This window comes from Phyllopteryx taeniolatus, chromosome 14 (assembly GCF_024500385.1).
Source record: "Phyllopteryx taeniolatus isolate TA_2022b chromosome 14, UOR_Ptae_1.2, whole genome shotgun sequence".
NCBI lineage: Eukaryota > Metazoa > Chordata > Actinopteri > Syngnathiformes > Syngnathidae > Phyllopteryx > Phyllopteryx taeniolatus.
In genome coordinates, this window is record NC_084515.1 from 20,504,281 (window position 1) to 20,522,342 (window position 18,062).

The window sequence follows — 18,062 nt, forward strand, 5'->3', positions numbered from 1 at the left end:
CGTCCGTGCATACCGTATTGAAATCCAAATCCCTCATGCATCAATTAACATTGAGCACGAGTGAAATCATATTTTTGTCATACTATGTGGAGCATCTAAAGCCTTGCATGATATAGTGTATGTCGTGCACCTCGTACTTTGACTTAAAAAAAGTCACATTAGATTGTCGATCGGGGTAGAAGGAAGACATAAGACAAGTCGGAGACTTTCAGGGCTTTGTTTTTCTGCAGGACATTTTGTTCTTTGTGTAGATAACGCGAGTAACACAAATGAAATGATGAACACAAGGTCAATAGATACTGTAGCTCTATTTGCAGAGAGTCCAGCGATTTAAACTTTTTGGACCTGATAGCGTCCACCCGACATTACCCAAAGCAGTCTGGTCAGATTTCTAGCGGGCCACAAGCTTCTGAAACTCGGCCGCAGTGCTCAAATGATAGAAGTCCGTCGCTTTGCAGGTGTGCACCATGGTGTTATTTCAGTTCAGATCTCATGAACGACCTTTTTCTTTAATGTGCTGTCTTGTCCTTAATGGCTTTTTGTCCTGTGGCGTGATTTAGCCATCATTAGATGGGGCAGAGCAACATTCAAACGCAATCAATTATAGCAAATTTTAACAAGGTCATTTTCCACTTTAAAAAGAAGACTGTCATTTCTTGTACCACAACAAATGAAGGGAAGGAGACTTTATTTTTATTAATTTTTGTGTGCGTGTGTGTGCATTTTCATGCTTCGTTGAGCCCAACATGCATGTTTGTACCCAGAGAAAACCCACACAAGAGAAAATGCCAACTCCACACGGGAGGGTCAGAGCCCAGATTCAAACCCCGATCTCAGAACTGCGAGGCAGACGAGCTGCCCAAGTGATCATCTTTTTGTTGAACCATAGATGTATGACTGGCAACAGGTGGCTACACCGCTTCATTGTACGTTTTGCCATCCGATAGAAGAGCATTTTAATGGTTGCGCCTGTCGCTTAATGCCGCTAGCATAGATAGCTGAACCAAAATATATTTCTAATGAATAATAAAATGATTAAATAACAACAATAATAATATGAATACATAATACCCCAGATGTAATTGAATTTCTTCAACAACAATTTGGCTTCAACATGTCCCGAACCGAAAACCGTCACCACAAAGCCCAGATACAAACTGAACCGTGGATTTCGTGAATCGTCCCACCCCTAATATATATATTAAAAAAATAATCAGAATAATGATGATTAAAAAATGTATGTATATATGCGTGTGTGTGTGTGTGTGAGAAAGAGTTTGGACACCCCTGACTTAGAGTTAAGTCATTTGTAATGTATTGCTTAGCATCTCCTTAATTGTTAATATTCCACCTATTTTAAGACAAAACGTATGTTGGCAATAAAAACCTTTTATTAAGACATCAGCTCTTAAAAAATCTTAACATTTCTTTAGCTTTGGTATCAACCTATTTACTATACAACGATATACAGTATACAAGATGTTTATAGCCCATAGAAATAAACAACAACAAATCAAGCAAACAGCAAATCTTCTTTTTTGTTGTTTTTAGTAATGAAATGAGCACAGCACAGAAAGCTTCAACATTCACTGGCCACACAATACTGATGCTCTGCTTTTCAAAACATCACAGTTAGCTTTGTATTGCAAGACAATAAAAAGGTCAAACGAGTTGACCTGGATGCAGACAGGCACGTGACAAACAATATATAGAGACCAAAATCATTCGAGCAACAACAGATTCTAGTGTCGGACGAATGCGTTGCTATGCTCTAGAAAGAAGTATTGATATGATATATGACGTGGTTCTTTTTGTTCCAAAGCATGTTGTAAACATTTTGGGGAGGTAAGTGGAAACCGCCCATTGCTGACCAAGTGCCCTTGAGCAAGACACAGTACTGCCAACACTTTCAGTATATAAAGATGGAACCCTGAGCATCTGGTTTAACTAGAAACACTGGATTTCACATTTGTTTGCATTAACTGTACATACAGAAATATGAAATTACAATCATTAGAAGAAGATCATTCATTTTCATGACTTTTTAGGAGGGCAAGGGTACAAAACCACGGAACATTAGCAAATGTCACTGTCAAGTTAAGTGGGATTAAAGATTGCAATCGCAGCCATCCGAAGAGGGGATGCAAATGTCGAGTGCACATGCGCGATGCAGTAACACTCGAGCGTGCACTTGAAGCTCACTATTGCGCCGAATGTCGCTCGCGGGGCAGCAGTCTTCCATTTGCGATCCCGTTTTATGATGACACGCCAATTTGGGGAACTTTGATGCATTTTGAAGTCACAAATGATCCATTGAAGACCACACTGTCAGAAAGGAGAATGATTTGGAAGTCATTGCTGTTCCATTTCTTACTTTCTATAATCTTAAGAATTGCCTTTTTTCTCTGTTAGATTTATTGTTAGTAAAAACTAGATAGTAGACTTCTTTCTTCCAGTCACTTTGCAATTATTTTAAATATCCTAACATTTGATATTGCACAATGATAATAATCAAGTCCTTTTTTTTTTTTTTTTTTTTTTTTTTTTCTCTTAACATTCTCACATCAAGAGTTGTCCACATTTTGTCTGCAGAAAAACACAGACTACCATTAGAAGTTCTGTACCTGGCAGTTCTGCTCATAATTTCTAGCAGCAAGTCCAATGAAGGGTTCCCTACAGAACCGCTCTGTGCCACCACGGCAGAGTTGATGCAACATCTGCATTCTCTGGGTCCGAACCGGCAGATTGCTCCTCTGCAGTTTGCGGCGAACGCGGCAACGGCACCATTGGTGATGAACGCCTTCTGGGCTGGAGACATCCCGGTTCCGCGGTCAGAGCCAGCATTCACCCGTCGAAGTGGGCCACGAGCGAGACTACGACAGGTTGGTTGATGTCTGAAGAAGGGGCTTTGGTGACATCAAGAGTGGGTTCGAGGCTCGGGCTCAGCCGGGGCACGCCGGCCGCTGGCTGACCCAGGGAGGCCACCATGAACAAGAAGTCGTCGGTACGGCGAGGCCCGGTCAACGCGCCGGCCCTCGCCGGCTTGGTGGCGACCTTGGACGAGCTCTTCACGCTGGAACCTCGTCGAGGAGGCTCGCAATGGAGCAATGCTTGGAAGCATCTGTAAAACTAAGGCATACGGGACAATGATTGGACAAAATTGGGTTTTGGGATAAGGTTTCTTCCTGCAGCCAATTGAAAGTGTGCCGTGTCATTTCTCGCATTGCTCTATAGTGAGCTTTTAAGATAATTGCATATAATTATGACTGATTAAACTCTCTCTGTCTCCCTCCTTCCTGCTTCTCACGACATGATTCTGTCATTAGTTATTGCGGCAGCACTTTTACATGTAAAATAGGTCCAGCGACATAATTTATTGGGAAAGTTTCTTAATGAAACATTCTGCTAATTCTCATTCAGCATTATTGTATTCTCAATGATTCATTTGTTCAGTTGCTGTATTGAGTTGCGGGTGAGAGAGCACAGAGAACAGGCGACGACAATTCCATTTATCTTCCCGTCTGAAAATAACCGTTGCACATTTATGTTCTGTTGTCAATCATTTCCATAGTGACCGTTACCTTCTTTCTGAGTCTGCTGCACAATTCGGCTGTTTGGTTTTGTTGACCGCATCTTACGTAAATTTAACACTGATAGATTTGAATCCAGCCATTGAGATCATAAGAAATGTGGAACAAATACTTCAGAAAAAATATTTGGCTACAAAGACTAACGACGCAGTGCGGCAAACTTAAAGCCATGTCGTTCGTTCGCCATCAAATCCTTGCGCTTTGTTTTGGCGAGCCAATAAAGAAAAAATAAACAGAAGAGGACTACTTGGCTTTAAAGTGATTCTTTTGAAACAAACAAAGGCCAGTGATATGACGGATGTAGTTACTTGTATCCTGTGTTTCGATAAGCATTCATTAACATTAAATCCAACATGTTCAATTCTGTCCTTTAAAGGACTTTAAATCAAGTTGCTATTGATAGTTGAAGTGCAGGTTAGCTCTGTGTGAATTTGGTTTTCCTTGCCATGAAGGATGGTGCCACGCTTAATGAGAGAGCGCCGCTCACAACAAAAGTGGTGCTTTACACACTGTAAACTTGGATTTTTTTGTATTTTTTATTTTTTAATGACCTTTTTTAGGAATCGAGACTGGCCGAGGCACGCCAGTCATAATCGGTAAAGTCTATTCGACGTCCGCCGTCATCTCCTGACTGACAAAATTCTTTTTCACGTTTCTATCCGCAGTCTACTGAGTGACATTCTATTTACATTCGATACCAAGACTTTTGCACAGCGGTGTATGAGGCTAACGCTAACGTCATTATTCAAAGTGAGGTTGGCATAGTCCACACTGAACATTTGCACTCCATAAAATCAGGGCTTGCAGGTGACACAAATGAAACCACTGTGGAAAGCAAGGACCAGATTTGCAGTCTCTTGGATACACAGAGAAGGCAGGGCGAGTCTGTGCAAGTCATCTGTCGAAGTATCATAAATAGTCAATGACCCCTTGACCGATTATTCAATCCATGAAAGACACGTGGAAGTTTCCGCATTCTGATTTCATGCAGATCTTCCCGTTTTACACCAACTGCTACACAAGCTAATTCCCCCCGGTGGGACGTAGCTCAAATTCCAGATATCCAGTTGGGCTGATGGACAGATAGGTGGATTCTGAATAATTGAGAACCCCAGCAGCAGTTTGACAGCATAACAATTCGTTCAGGATGATTGGCTGTACTTGAAATTCCAGGCATTTCCAAACATGTCCATCCACGGAGTGTAGCTTTAAGACTGGAAACACAAGCATCCCACTTTACACTTTTATACCTACTTTCCAAGTTCACCTTTAAACGTGGAATCTAATAACACGCTTGAGAAAACGTAGTATACTTAGTATACGCAATGAGTTTAATGTATACTTATAGTCTACTACATTTTGTCATGAGTGCAAAATACAGTCAAAGTCGTTCACAGCCTGTTAAGAAAAGCAGAAAGATGCAAGACAACATAACATTGCATAAATAAACACAAAATATAGGATTGAGACAAACATTGATCAAAAAGTAGGAATAAGATGACAAAAATACATTGGAAAATGCCCCAGCCAATACATTTGATATGGAGGCTGCCATCTTTAAACCCACGAGAATACTGAAATGACCGCTTCCTCGACCTCCGCGCACTCCCTGAAAAGAATTGTTTTGGAAAAAACCCAACAACTTCTGTGAGCCACTGTTTTTCACTTATTATGGTAATAAAATTGTACTCGACAGTGTTTTTAGCTGTACAATCCAAAGGAAAATTTAGATGGTAAACATGCCTCACAGTGATTTGAAGCTTGATATAGGCACGAGCTGGGAGACTGCAAGACTTACAGTACATAATGTTCCAAAAAGATTTTCATCGACATTGGTTTTTCATCCAAATTTGGAGTTGTTGTTTGCATGCTAGAAAAAGAGAACTACAAACGGTTCAAATTAAAAAAAATAAAATAAAATAAAAAAAATCACATGTTGGGAGTGTGATGGAAACTCGGGCTGCGTATCTGTGGCATGAGGCCGATTTGATACATATCTAGATACGCAAGTAGCGATTTGATTCAAAAACGATAAATATTCCGAGAAAGAAAATCGGTAAATAAAAAATAGGACGCAACAGAGGGCGAAAAGCAACATCTACAGACAACTACAACAGTCTTGCATGTATGATAACTGAAGTTGTATTAAGTTGAGAGAAAAATGTTTCAACAGCCTCCAGGGATTCTCAACTGGTGGGTCGGGACCCAAAAGTGGTCAAAGAGCCATTTTGGATGGGCCGCGGACCGGTAGTAAAACATTTACAGTATAGCATAATAATTCAGACTGTTAAAAGTCTTACAGTTGCTTTGGTCTTCAGCCTTCATTTCCGAAAAGAAGACAAACTATTGTTGTCACATGTTCCTATAAAAGAAGATATTTCTGACCATGAGTTATGTTCATCCTTACTCTCTTAAGGTGCTCTGAAATGCACTTTAAACAAGCGTGAAAAGTTATCTTTATAAATATGATATTCATTCAGTCTGTCTTCAAAGGGAATTTTTTGTTTTTAGTTTAGTTAGCAGCACGGTGAAGAAATTGTTTTTAGTTTAGTTAGTTTTGGTTAGAGCATCTGCCTCACAGTTCTGAGGACCGGGGTTCAATCCCCGGCCCCGCCTGTGTGGAGTTTGCATGTTCTCCCCGTGCCTGCGTGGCTTTTCTCCGGGCACTCCGGTTTCCTCCCACATCCCCAAAACATGCGTGGTAGGTTGATGGAAGACTCTAAATTGCCCATAGGTGTGAATGTGAGTGCGGCTGGTGGTTTGTTTATATGTGCCCTGCGATTGGCTGACAACCAGTTCAGGGTGTAACCCGCCTCCTGCCCGTTGTTAGCTGGGATATGCTCCAGCACGCCCGCGACCCGCGTGAGGAGAAGCAGTACAGAAAATTGGATGGATGGATGTTCTTTATTGTTTCTAACTTCTGTAAAAGTGGATCGCGACTTTGTGATAATAGAAAAATGCGGGTCCCGGGGTGACAACAGTTGTGAAGCATTGGTCTGGATGATAGTATAAGTATAGATGATGCATGGATGGAAAAAATTAATGGATGGATGGATGGTCGCAAAGATGAATGGATGGAAAGATGAATGATAGATCTGTACCGTCCCAAAAACTTTGTGGAGTCCTCTGACAGGACGCTGAACTTTGCTGGATGTGCGAGAAATGCCTTAGGATATTCCGAGCAGGCGATTTCGATAAGCAATTCATCGGTCCCCTTTGTGTGTCTGTCAGTAGCCTGCAGCTCATCTAAGAAAGGAGGCAAGCAACATTTCTCCTTAGCTGTCTCAACACACAGACAGGGTTCAGCCGACTAACCGCGCACACACATGCACGAAGGTTAGACAGCAAACAGCGAAGACATGCACGAAAACTTAAATGATGGCAGAGAGATGGATGGAACGAGCAGGATGCACTGACGAGGCTCTTTGGGAAGAAAGGTCAGAGGCGTCTCCAAGAGGGTCATCTCTGAGTGATCAGATTGCTTTTGGACAGAGCTTTCATCTACAGTACCCGTTCTCATGTTCAGATTCCGCTTCACACTTCCAAGATGTATTGTTTTTGTTTCTAAGTACCGTACAGTGGAACAGAATGTGTCCAAAAATACTTTCCAGTTGTCACTTAAACAGACGTTGACAAAATCGGTCAGTTACAGAATTGGCCAATGTTGTTTACTGGCGTTGAAGCGCAATCTCGGCAGAGACTGGGACACAAGTATTTCCGGGTTACAGATACAATATGATACAAGATGACTAGATTTCTCCTTTGGTGCATAGGCACAAACAACAGTCCACCCAACCGAAGGTGGAGAGAGGCTACCCTCTCGTCCACCGGGGTTAACCCCAACGTACAGGCAATAAGTATACCCACACCTACTCTGCGCCTCTCACCGTGGGTAACTCCAGAGTGGAAGAGAGTCCAACCCCTCTCGAGAGAACTGGTACCAGAGCCCAAGCTGTGTGTGGAGGCGAGCCAGACTATCTTGTTGGAACCTCTCGACCTCACACACCAGCTCGGGCTCCTTCCATGCTAGAGAAGTGACATTCCACATCCCTCGAGCCAGTTTCTGTAGGATCGCCAAGGTCCCTGCCTTTGGCCACCGCCCGGCTCGCACTGCACCCCCACCCCTATGGCCCCTCCCACAGGTGGTGAGCCCACGGGAAGGGGGACCCACATTACCCTTTCGGGCTGTGCCCGGCCGGGCCCCACGGGTGCAGGCCCGGCCACCGGGTGCTCGCTTTCGAGCCCCACCTCCGGGCCTGGCTCCAGAGGCGGACCCCGGTGACCCGCGTCCGGACAAGGGAATCCTAGATCCATTTGTTTCTTTCTTCACAGGGGTCTTTGGAGCCGTGCTTTGTCTGGTCTCTCACCTAGGACCTGTTTCTCATGGGTGACCCTACCAGGGGCATAAAGCCCCGGACAACTTAGCTCCTAGGATCATTGGGACACACAATCCCCTCCACCACGATAAGGTGATGGCTTCCAGGAGGGGCTTTTCAAACATTTTCAAGCTTTTTTATTATTTTTTTAAATTTTTTTAAATTTAATTTATTTACAAAAACTAATGGGCATTTTAGGTCACGAAAAAACTTTTGTACTGTAGAGTAATATGGCCATGAAAAAGATAAAAAGAAAAAAGGTGCTTCAATGTGACAATCGGCTGTAACGGACGACGCCCCGCCCCTTTTAAATCCATTTTGTTTCTGTCCAGAAACCCGAAGTTGACACTTCCGTATATAGAGATACTGCAAAGCTGGTTGCAAATATCATAGGAAGTATTCTCAAGAATGTGTGCTAATTCTCTGTGGGGGAAATACAGAATCCGAACTCTCCAGTGGTTTCATAGTTATTTGAATTCTGACAGTCATTTGATTCCTGTTTAATGAATGTAAATGAAGTGATTCCATGCTTGGATGCTTTGTTTATAGTCATTACTATGATAATACGATGACTTAATTTGATCCCATAAATTGTTATATTGAGAAGCAGCTCAAAAATCCAAAAAGTGAATAAGTGCGATCTGAGCACTCCAGTGAGGAAACAATTTCTGCCACACGCAAGAACAGTACAGTCCTTGGATTATAGATTTCAGGATGCAATATATGGAGTCCAGCTGTGTTTGATTATACTGATTGGACTTGATTCGGAAAGCCACACCCGTGGATATAAGACCTTACAGCTCACAGCGCATATCAGAGCAAAGGAGAATCATGAGGTCAAAGGAACTGCCTGAAGAGCTCAGAGACAGAACTGTGACAAGGCACAGATCTGGCCAAGGTTACAAAAAAAACTTCTGCTGCACTTAAGAGCACAGTGGCCTCCATAATCCTGAGATGGAAGACATTTGGGACGAACAGAACCCTTCCTAGAGGTGGTCGTCCGGCCAAACTGAGCAATCGGGGGAGAAGAGCCTTGGTGAGAGAGATAAAGAAGAACACAAAGATCACTGTGGCTGAGCTCCAGAGTTGCAGTCGGGAGATGGGAGAAAGTTCTAGAAAGTCAACCATCACTGCAGCCCTCCACCAGTCGGGGCTTTATGGCAGAGTGGCCCGACGGAAGCCTTCCCTCAGTGCAAGACACACGGAAGCCCGAGTGGAGTTTGCTAAAAAAAAAAAAAAAAAAAACACCTGAAGGACTCCAAGATGGTGAGAAATAAGATTCTCTAGAAATTGTTGGGCTTAATTCTAAGTGGCATGTGTGGAGAAAATCAGGCACTGCTCATCACATGTCCAATACAGTCCCAACAGTGAAGCACGGTGGTGGCAGCATCATGCTGGGAGGGGGGGGGGGGGGTTCAGCTGCAGGGACAAGGAGACTGGTTGCAATTGAAGAAAAGATGAATGCGGCCAAGTACAGGGATATCCTGGACGAAAACCTTCTCCAGAGTGCTCAGGACCTCAGACTGGGGCCAAGGTTCACCTTAAAAAAAGACAATGACCCTAAGCACACAGCTAAAAGAACAAAGGAGTGGCTTCATATATGTCATTGTTTTTAAGTCGGGTTGCATAAAGGGTTCAATTCTTTTTACAATGCTATGACAATTAAGGTTGTTGAGCTTGTTTTGATTGCAACGACAGTTTAAGCCAGCAATATTTTTTTTCCAATGAGAAAATGGTTTCCTAAATAAAAAGCACATTACCAGAGGTGTCAAACTCATTTTTGTCGCGAGCCACATCAAAGTTAGAGTTCTCCTCACATGACTATGAAAACCATATAAATGTGTCGTCACCTCAACATATTATTTCATATACACAATTGCCTCGGCAATTAATTGTTACATATATTGTTAACAACAAATTAAATTTGAAATCCGAAGTCATGGAAAATAGTGACACACAAATATAAAGTCTACAACTATTGTTATCTTTATGTTAAGAAGGGATGTAGTGAAAAAAAATGCTTGCAATATCTGTAAAAAGTATGAAAAGAATAAACCTACTTGGCAAGAAACATGAAGTAGACACAAATTAATAGCTTTAGTGTGTCACAAAAAGTGGTGCGGCAGGCCGGATGTGGCCCCTGCGCCTTGAGTTTGACACCTGCACATTAAGGGATGAGCAATCGTGTTTAACCCTGGAAGTTCTAATTCACAAAAACAACTGATGAGAAAAACACAAGTGAAAAGTGACCTTATATTGAATGGCACTTGAACCCAGAAATTTCAAAAAAAACCTGCAATCTTTTGAGTGTCAGCTAATCCAAAGGTTTGTGGCAGAAATGACGACGTAAAAAGAGGTATTTATTAATTAAGCTAAGTGGGACATCCTAACTTTGATGTGGCATAAGGTGAAAGTTTGAATTTTCATCAGAATGCGAAATGAAAATCAAGACTGCAAATGACCAGATTTGATAATACCCGCCCTCGTTTTTAGCTGCCGAACGAGATGGTTCAGCAAAGCACAGGGCTTGTCAACCTCTCACTCCTAATGAGGCAATTCCAAGCAACAGAATGCATGGAGTAGATTGAAACCTGACCAGCTTGCCAGTATGGTTTCAATATTTATGTTGCAGTTCCTGCACTTATGGGAATTTGGCAGCAGAGTAGAGCTGGTTTGGCTTAATTGGAGCACTTCATGATCCCTTCTCGAATTGAATTGTGCGGCTCTTAATCATTGCAAAGTGTGTTCGAGCGTTCTGCTAAGTAAGAGTAGAGCGCAGCGTGTTCCTTTTTTGGATTTCAAATGTTCATTTCCATTTGAATGAGGCTGCTTAATGTGTGCAAGAAGGTCTCCGAAAGGGAAGACGACTTCAAATGCTGCTCTAAGAATCTGGAGATTGTTCCAAATTGTCAGGCCGGATGTGCGCTGCGCAGCGGGCCCTGATGGGATGCAAGATGTTACAGATGGGCAGAGAGTTAATTAGGCATCGGTAATGTTTCATCTGGACGTTATCCTCTCCGGTGGTTTAGTGTCTGGAACCTCCAACGACATGCAAAACACCGCTTGTTGACAGGAATCGAAAAGCGCATTGAGTGAAAACATACCCAGAAGTCCAGAGTCTGAGTGCACGTTCCTGGTGGCCTCTTTGGCTCTCTTGACTACGGGCGCCGCTGATGCATGATGGGAACATTGCACGCCAGCTGGTCCTTGTATCTGTACAGCATTTTTAGTCTTCAACTCGCCTCAACTCACAGTTTCCATAGTAACGGGCTGGGAGGAATTGAAGACTGAAAATGACATACAGGACATTGGAGTGTTCCTGTCAGGCCGTCACAAGTCGCTAGAATGTTTTCTCACACGTTCCGGGAAGGTCGCCCATTTGCGGCTCGGCGGAGGTTTCGGTTGGACAGGTTTAGAGATGGAAAAAAATGGCTTCTGTTAGATCGCTAATGTTTCTGTTTCACAACATACAAACAAAAAACGTCATGATACAATAACTCGACAAAGTAAATGTATACTTTATCATACACATTTGATGAGCTTGACAAACAACCAGAAAATCTATAATGCAGAATTGATGTAATTAGTTAATCATACTCCAGAATCAGAAATGACCTTAACACCTGAGGTTGATCTGCTTTATCAGGGTTATAGCATCCATGTAGTCACATTGCTTTATAATACAATTCTGACATATTTAGTCTTGTGTATTCCCTAAAATGAAAATGGTAGTCGCGTGCCACTCAGAACACCTGTTGAGAGTTGACATACTTCAGGCTTATTTCATTCCGACTGTGCAGCGACATCCGATGCTGAGAGGCTCTGTCGCATAAATACTCTTGGAGTGTCTATATGGGACACCGAGGGATGAGAATGTGAGCCTCCAGAGTTATCCATTCAATAATATCTGACCTCAAAGCAAATCCTTTCGCGGCAAAAGTGCAACAGTACAATTTGGCTCATTAAAGCTGATTTTAATTCAACCAAGACTTACAATACACGAAAATAAAACAGTATTCAGAAATGGAGAAGAAAAAATGGATTTCTTACCATTATTATTCTGTGCCGTAAACTCTTACTTGACCTTGACGTTTAGAGACTGTGGATTGGAATCAATAGTACAAAGATGTAGCATAAGAGTCACATGACTGAACAGAAAGACCGTGTTAACCGCGGCCGTTAATCCACACGCGAGCTTCGAATCCGACGGGGTTCACTGTGTCTTAATCACCAGAGGTACCAACTTGAAGCGTGACCAATGAAACGTCTGATGTTCAGGTTCACTTCCCGATTTTGTTTGTTTTTGTATTTTTTCTTGAATTGTGTCTCCTGTGTCTGTGACACAGCCCCCCCCCAAAGTACGAGTGCATCCCTTTGTAGTTTAGTCGGGAATGGCCTTAAAAATGTTCCCCTTGTCTGCTAGACCCGTGACAGTTTGCAGTGTTAAAACAACATTTTGGTGCACATTCGTAAGCATGTGACTGAATGAAATAAGAAAACAGCTGTTGCTCTGTGGCAGTGGCAAGACAATTTTCAGAATGTAGACTTTTACAACCATAGGGCATTCTCCTAACAGTTAACAATAAACTTCACATACTGTCATGTACTGTGCATCTGTGGAGGGAACTGAACAGCTGCTGGGTAATCGGAAAAAAACAAACCTTTTGCGCCATTTTCTATGCCCGTGTGGCATAAAATTGAGTCGCAGCATCCAAAGTACACACTGTCTGGAATGTTGATTTGTGATGTGTGAGGCTTTACCCTCTCATACACCTTAACTAAGGAATGTGCGGCCACAAGGTCAACTTGAACGTCTACTAGAATGGTACAACTGAGATTATATTGGCATTGCTAATCGATTAATTGTGCCACGTGTTAATCATATCCTCATGTGACCTACCTTAAATGTTTACCGCTACTCCAAGTGCTGAGGACAGTGCAAACCCAGGAAAGCGACTTGCCCTGATGGGGTACGGAGGGTACTCCGAGCGCGCGCCGGCGAACTCGCAGGCGTCTTCGCTAAAATCTTCAACCTGTCCCTGTCACAAGCCAACAGGAGGCTGTTGGAATGGTGGACAGTAAACAAGCTCACACTGAACACCACAAGAACAAAAGCGCTCATTCTTGACTTAACCGCTACTCATGGAGGGGGGGATTTCTAGAAAGAATTCACTCTTCCACATTCCTGGGGATGCGCATCTCTGGTCTCCAGACACAACGGCAATGCTGCTGGAGACCTTCAAGACAGCATCCTGACACGCGCTGGCTGACAGAGCAATTCAGAGAGCAATAAACACAGCCTAGAAGATCAGAGGCCGCTCGCTGCCCAATTTCAAGGACTTTGCCAGCTCTCGCTCCCGCAGCAGAGCAGCAATCATCATCAAGGACAATTCCCAGCCCGGCAAGCACCCGTTTGCTGCCCTCTGGCCGTCCCGACACGGCTCGCAAAAGCCGCGCAATCGGAGGGAGGGCCTTAAACAAAAAGACATAATTCACCACAATATGCTCCTCTGGACTCATCCCTACATTATCCAAGTGCAAGAACTCCCAAGGACATGATTCATCATATGAATAACATACAAGTCCAATATTAGTATAACATAAAAATGCAATATCACCATCACGTTTACAAGTGTTACCACCGCAGCGGATTTGATTTCGTTTTATTCATGATTATTTTTCATTTTTGGTTTTCAACTGACGTCTCCCGCATTTTGCCCATTGGTTTCATTTGGACTTATTTGTACTACAATTTGAACATGCCTCACGAGAGCCTCGCTCAGTAAGAATCTACAGTTTAGGTCCTCAAAAGGCAGACCGCGTACCAAATCTGAACTTCGACGGCCAGACCTTCCTTACCTGTTTATTCATGAAGACGTATATGACGGGGTTGATGACTGTACTGATCTTGGCCAGGACTGAAGGTACGATGCTGGCTTCGGGCGTGAGCAGCCCCGGCGGTCCGAAAGCGGCCAACAGCGCCATGATCCCGTACGGCAGCCAGCACATAAGGTAGCAGATCACCATGATCACCACCATGAACAAGACTCGCTGCTCCCGTTTCCTGCTCATCGACGCATTGATCCCACTCACCTGGAGAGGGCGAGAGCGTTTAGGGCAGGGCCGTTTCGAGACCCCCAACAACAAAACAGGATGATGGCTAAGCAAAGATTTCTTTTAGTAATTAATGGACATATACAATGAACAGAGATCATTTCACTTCGTTTCATTGTTGACAAGAAGCCCCATTAGGGCGATTCCCCAATCGTGATGCGTCTCTGCAGCGTCTACGGGGATTTCCAATCGCGTCGTTGGCGTGGACCGACATCAGCCGACTCTCGGGGCCGCTGCTAGCAACAGCGAGTTTGCCGGCGGGTTGTCATCGCCGTGTGTAAAGCGCCGCCAGTGTTTTGTCATTGATGCGGGCCAATGTCAGCGGTCTCTCGGGGGGCCCTTGGCAATTGCCCGGGTGGCCTCGCCGGTTGAGGGGAGGTGAGGGTTTTCATGATCTCCCATGATGACAATGTTATCAGCGCGCTAGGTTGGAGAGAAGTGGCCGACGACGAGGAGATGATCAGGGAGAAAGGACGGAGCGACGGGATCAGGAAGCGCCTCAACAGAAACGACTTCATCAGCGAGGCCACAGATTGAATCATCAAAAATGAGATTGTATTTCCTCTATTCTCATCCTCTCCGGATTGTTGGGAAGTGTTGACAGCACAAACCAAATAAAGCCACAAACAAACCAGACAGACACTGATTTTTGTAGTTTTGACGGTCTGATTAATCAAAGTCCTCTGATGGCGTCTTTATCTAATGCATATGTTTATTTAGTCAATAAATATACATTCACCCAACAATTGTACAATTGACCTTTTTAAAGCGGGGGAAACAAATTCAAATAGTTCTAAGTTGAGCTTTTAATATATTAGTGTATAACTTTAACAGGTGCTGCTACATGGGATCTACATTTATATGTGGTTGTTTATGCTGCAAGGCTCCGTAAGCTCGTATGTTTATGTGCTTTTCTGGCATTATGCATTATTCAGTTTGCCTCCCACTGACCAAGCGAAGTTGCTCCTTTCTGTTGATTCCCTTCCTGTCACTCATTCACTGACATTAATATAAACATCTTGTCCTTTTTCTACTTCGAATAGTAATATTACAAATAATACTATTCTGTTGCGACACACAACGGAAGTCAATGTGTTTTCATTACACATCACAAATTGAAAACACGAGTAGAACTTTTTATTATTACTATTATTATTTTAAGATTAACTTCAAAATAATGTGTCCTTACAAAACATGCCTTGAGTCTCAATTATAATATCACAAGAAGGTAGGTCATTTCATGTCATGACTAACATGGGTATAATAATGAGATATTACCTGGGGTTCATACACCACCGTATGTTTGCGTCTGCGTATGTGTGTGTGTGTATATATATATATATATATATATATATATAAAAAATATGATTTAGTCCTGCGGGTGGGCAGGCCGCGCCGCTGTGGCCGTGTGTACAGCCGACTTCATCGGCCGCCAATCAAAGCGTCTCCTCTCATTTCCTTTAAATGAGACACAACTGCAGTCTCGACGACGACCACAACTCCGTGCGGAAGATGACGATGCGTAATCGCAACGATCCGTGCGTGCATGTAGCATTGTCACTGCTCTTGGCCCGTGTGGCAACACACAATGCGAGCGGGTACCCTTATTAAATACATAATGAGCCTGTGAGAACCACTGGTGACTTAAATATGTCCGTGGAGCTCAGTATCTGTCTGTCTGTGCACCAATCAAATGCACCAAAATAACATTAGACCAGGTGTCTTGCGCCAGCATTTAGACGTGGTATGAACAGGCGTAAATTTAGATCTACTTTCTGCCACCAATTTGTCCCTCCGCCAGGCGCATGTTCAAGGACACTCCCTTGCCGCGCCAGAATGCCCAGCTTGGCTCAGACTGGTCTGCTAATTGGCAAACGCGCAGCGAGCCCTGTCCTTGCACAAAAATCAGGATCCGCCAGCATTTGCGTTCCGCTGCAGATGCGCCGTCCATAGTGTTTGTATTGGTAAAAGGTGGGTGGAGAGGAGTATTAAACTGCACATCAGACAAGTTGAATGCCTTTTGCCCCACAACCTAGCTTGTTTGCCATGTGGTACTCCACTGCTGGGCAGTTGCTTCAAGTCGTGTTACATGACATTCGTTCTTTATTTTAATAGTACACACGATAATACCTGCAAGTGGTTTTTTCATGGCACTTGGCAAATTTGACTGGAAGATTGGGAACCTGACCAGAAAAAGGGCTAGTGTAACCTCTAGTCCAGGGTGTACGGTAGTTCACCTTTATTTATTTATTAAAATGACAAATTATACGTCAGCAGGGATAGGCTCCAGTGACCTTGAACAAACGATGCATGCAAAATTTGTGGGTGGGTGGATGGTGGATGGATGGATGAGAACAGGAAAATATACATATTTGTATCTTGTCTTACGGTGTACAGGTGGAGAGTCAGTGATCATGTGTTGTGAAAAAGTTGCTACTATATATACAGTGCAGGCTTTTTGAATGTGGTTTAATAACCAGAGTCTTCAGGGAGCTTTGGGAAAAGGCCAGCTGAAAAATGTATGTGCTACTCTGGTGGCAAGCAGTTAATAATTGTTTTTAAAGTTTGTAGGTAAAGGCAGCTGGCACTGAGATTAAGGAGCTTGAACCATTTGAAAGGTGTGAAAAATGTTGTGATTTTAACAAGGCACCATGACACCGTTGCTCTTTCTGAGATAGCGGAGTTAAGCATTTCAACTCGAGAACTTCAATGTCATTGTCACAGACAATGTGGCTGCAGTATTGTTTTAATTAGCGCGGCTGTCTTGTGGAATGTTATAGTGAAGAAGAGCAGCCGCAATTAAAGTTGACATTCGACTGTTCTCAATATATGTCAACCCTGACCCGCCTGTGGGAAAAGACATCCACATTTACTAATATTATAGAAGAAACCTCATCGGCAGAGGCGAAGGCATATTATTCCATTTTATTGTGCTCTTATCGCAACATGTTACAAAATTAGGCAAAATCAACTCTTCTTTATGCCAACGTACATACTGTATGAAGCAACCGCCATTCACAGTGATAGACAACTGAAGAGTCTTCACGTAACCTAACATTATGTTTTCGGAATATAAGGGGAAGCGAAATTACCCGGAGAAACCCATGCAGGCACGAGGAGAACGAGGCAGGCAAATTCCACACAAGAAGGCTGGAGGCAAGTTTCCAACCTTCAACCTCAGAACTGTGAGGTACTTGTGCGAACAGATAATGATTGTGTTGTGGTTACTTTCAGTTTCGACAGGTGGAACACCGTTTACAGTTTGGGAACAAGGAATGGGAGTTTTATGTTTGAGAGAGCTCCCACACGTCCACGAAGATGAGCCAAGTAAAGACATGCCAACCAGTGTGAACTACAGAGTGGACGACATTTGCCCAGGAACCCTCAGACGTGAAAGACAGAGCAAACAAAAAGGCAGATAGTAGGAGAGTACAGTGAGTCGAGTGCGATATATCAGTTGTTTGAAACATGAAAAAGTGTTTCAAAGTTGGTTAAGTACATTTCCCAGCAGAGGCGAAAGCAAGGAGGACATTAGACATTACCTCCCCCAATTTACATAGCAATTCAGGATTTGAGGCAATTTGGAGAGTCGGGCTAAGACGACGCTGCCGAGGGCCTCAGCTTATACCCAAAGTCGAACATTCCAAAAGTACAACTGTTTGGAGTCCCGCCAAAATGTTCTCAGCAAATTTCATGAGACTTCATCTTATGAAAAACATCTCAAGGAGGACCTTTTCATTGGCTTCACTTTTGGGATATTTTGTGAGGACAATGTGGAAAAGTGTGATCATAACCACAGAATCGCATTTACTGGCTTCTCACTACAACAGGAGCTTCAAGTGGAGTCAAGTTTTATTTGTGTAGCCCTCAATCACATACGAGTCTCCAAGGTCTTCACAGCGGCCCTCAGCTTCACAATTAAGTAAATATCAATTACATACATGATGAAATTTACGAAGCAGATGCTCATGTCATGTTTTTT

The 18,062-nt window shown here is 43.3% G+C and overlaps 1 protein-coding gene and 1 long non-coding RNA gene across 3 annotated transcripts in view; both read right to left on the reverse strand.

The window, feature by feature from the left end:
* Positions 1-2,842: 2,842 nt before the first annotated feature.
* LOC133489347 (opsin-3-like) overlaps positions 2,843-18,062 on the reverse strand; it is a 30,108-nt gene continuing 14,888 nt past the window's right edge. Inside the window, exons 3-4 of one of the 2 annotated variants that reach the window (XM_061798353.1) lie at positions 13,826-14,059; positions 2,843-3,129 (exon numbers count right to left, since the gene is read on the reverse strand). In XM_061798353.1, coding sequence (XP_061654337.1) covers positions 2,845-3,129; positions 13,826-14,059 — 519 coding nt within the window. In that variant the 3' untranslated portion in view covers positions 2,843-2,844. Of the gene's footprint in view, positions 3,130-11,549; positions 12,066-13,825; positions 14,060-18,062 lie in introns of those variants that run through there. The other variant, XM_061798354.1, reaches the window with a different exon arrangement.
* On the reverse strand, positions 9,295-11,374 carry LOC133489348 (uncharacterized). The gene is made up of 3 exons (XR_009791878.1): positions 11,269-11,374; positions 11,071-11,179; positions 9,295-9,506 (listed from the first exon to the last, which is right to left on the reverse strand). It is a non-coding gene; the product is annotated as an uncharacterized LOC133489348 (long non-coding RNA).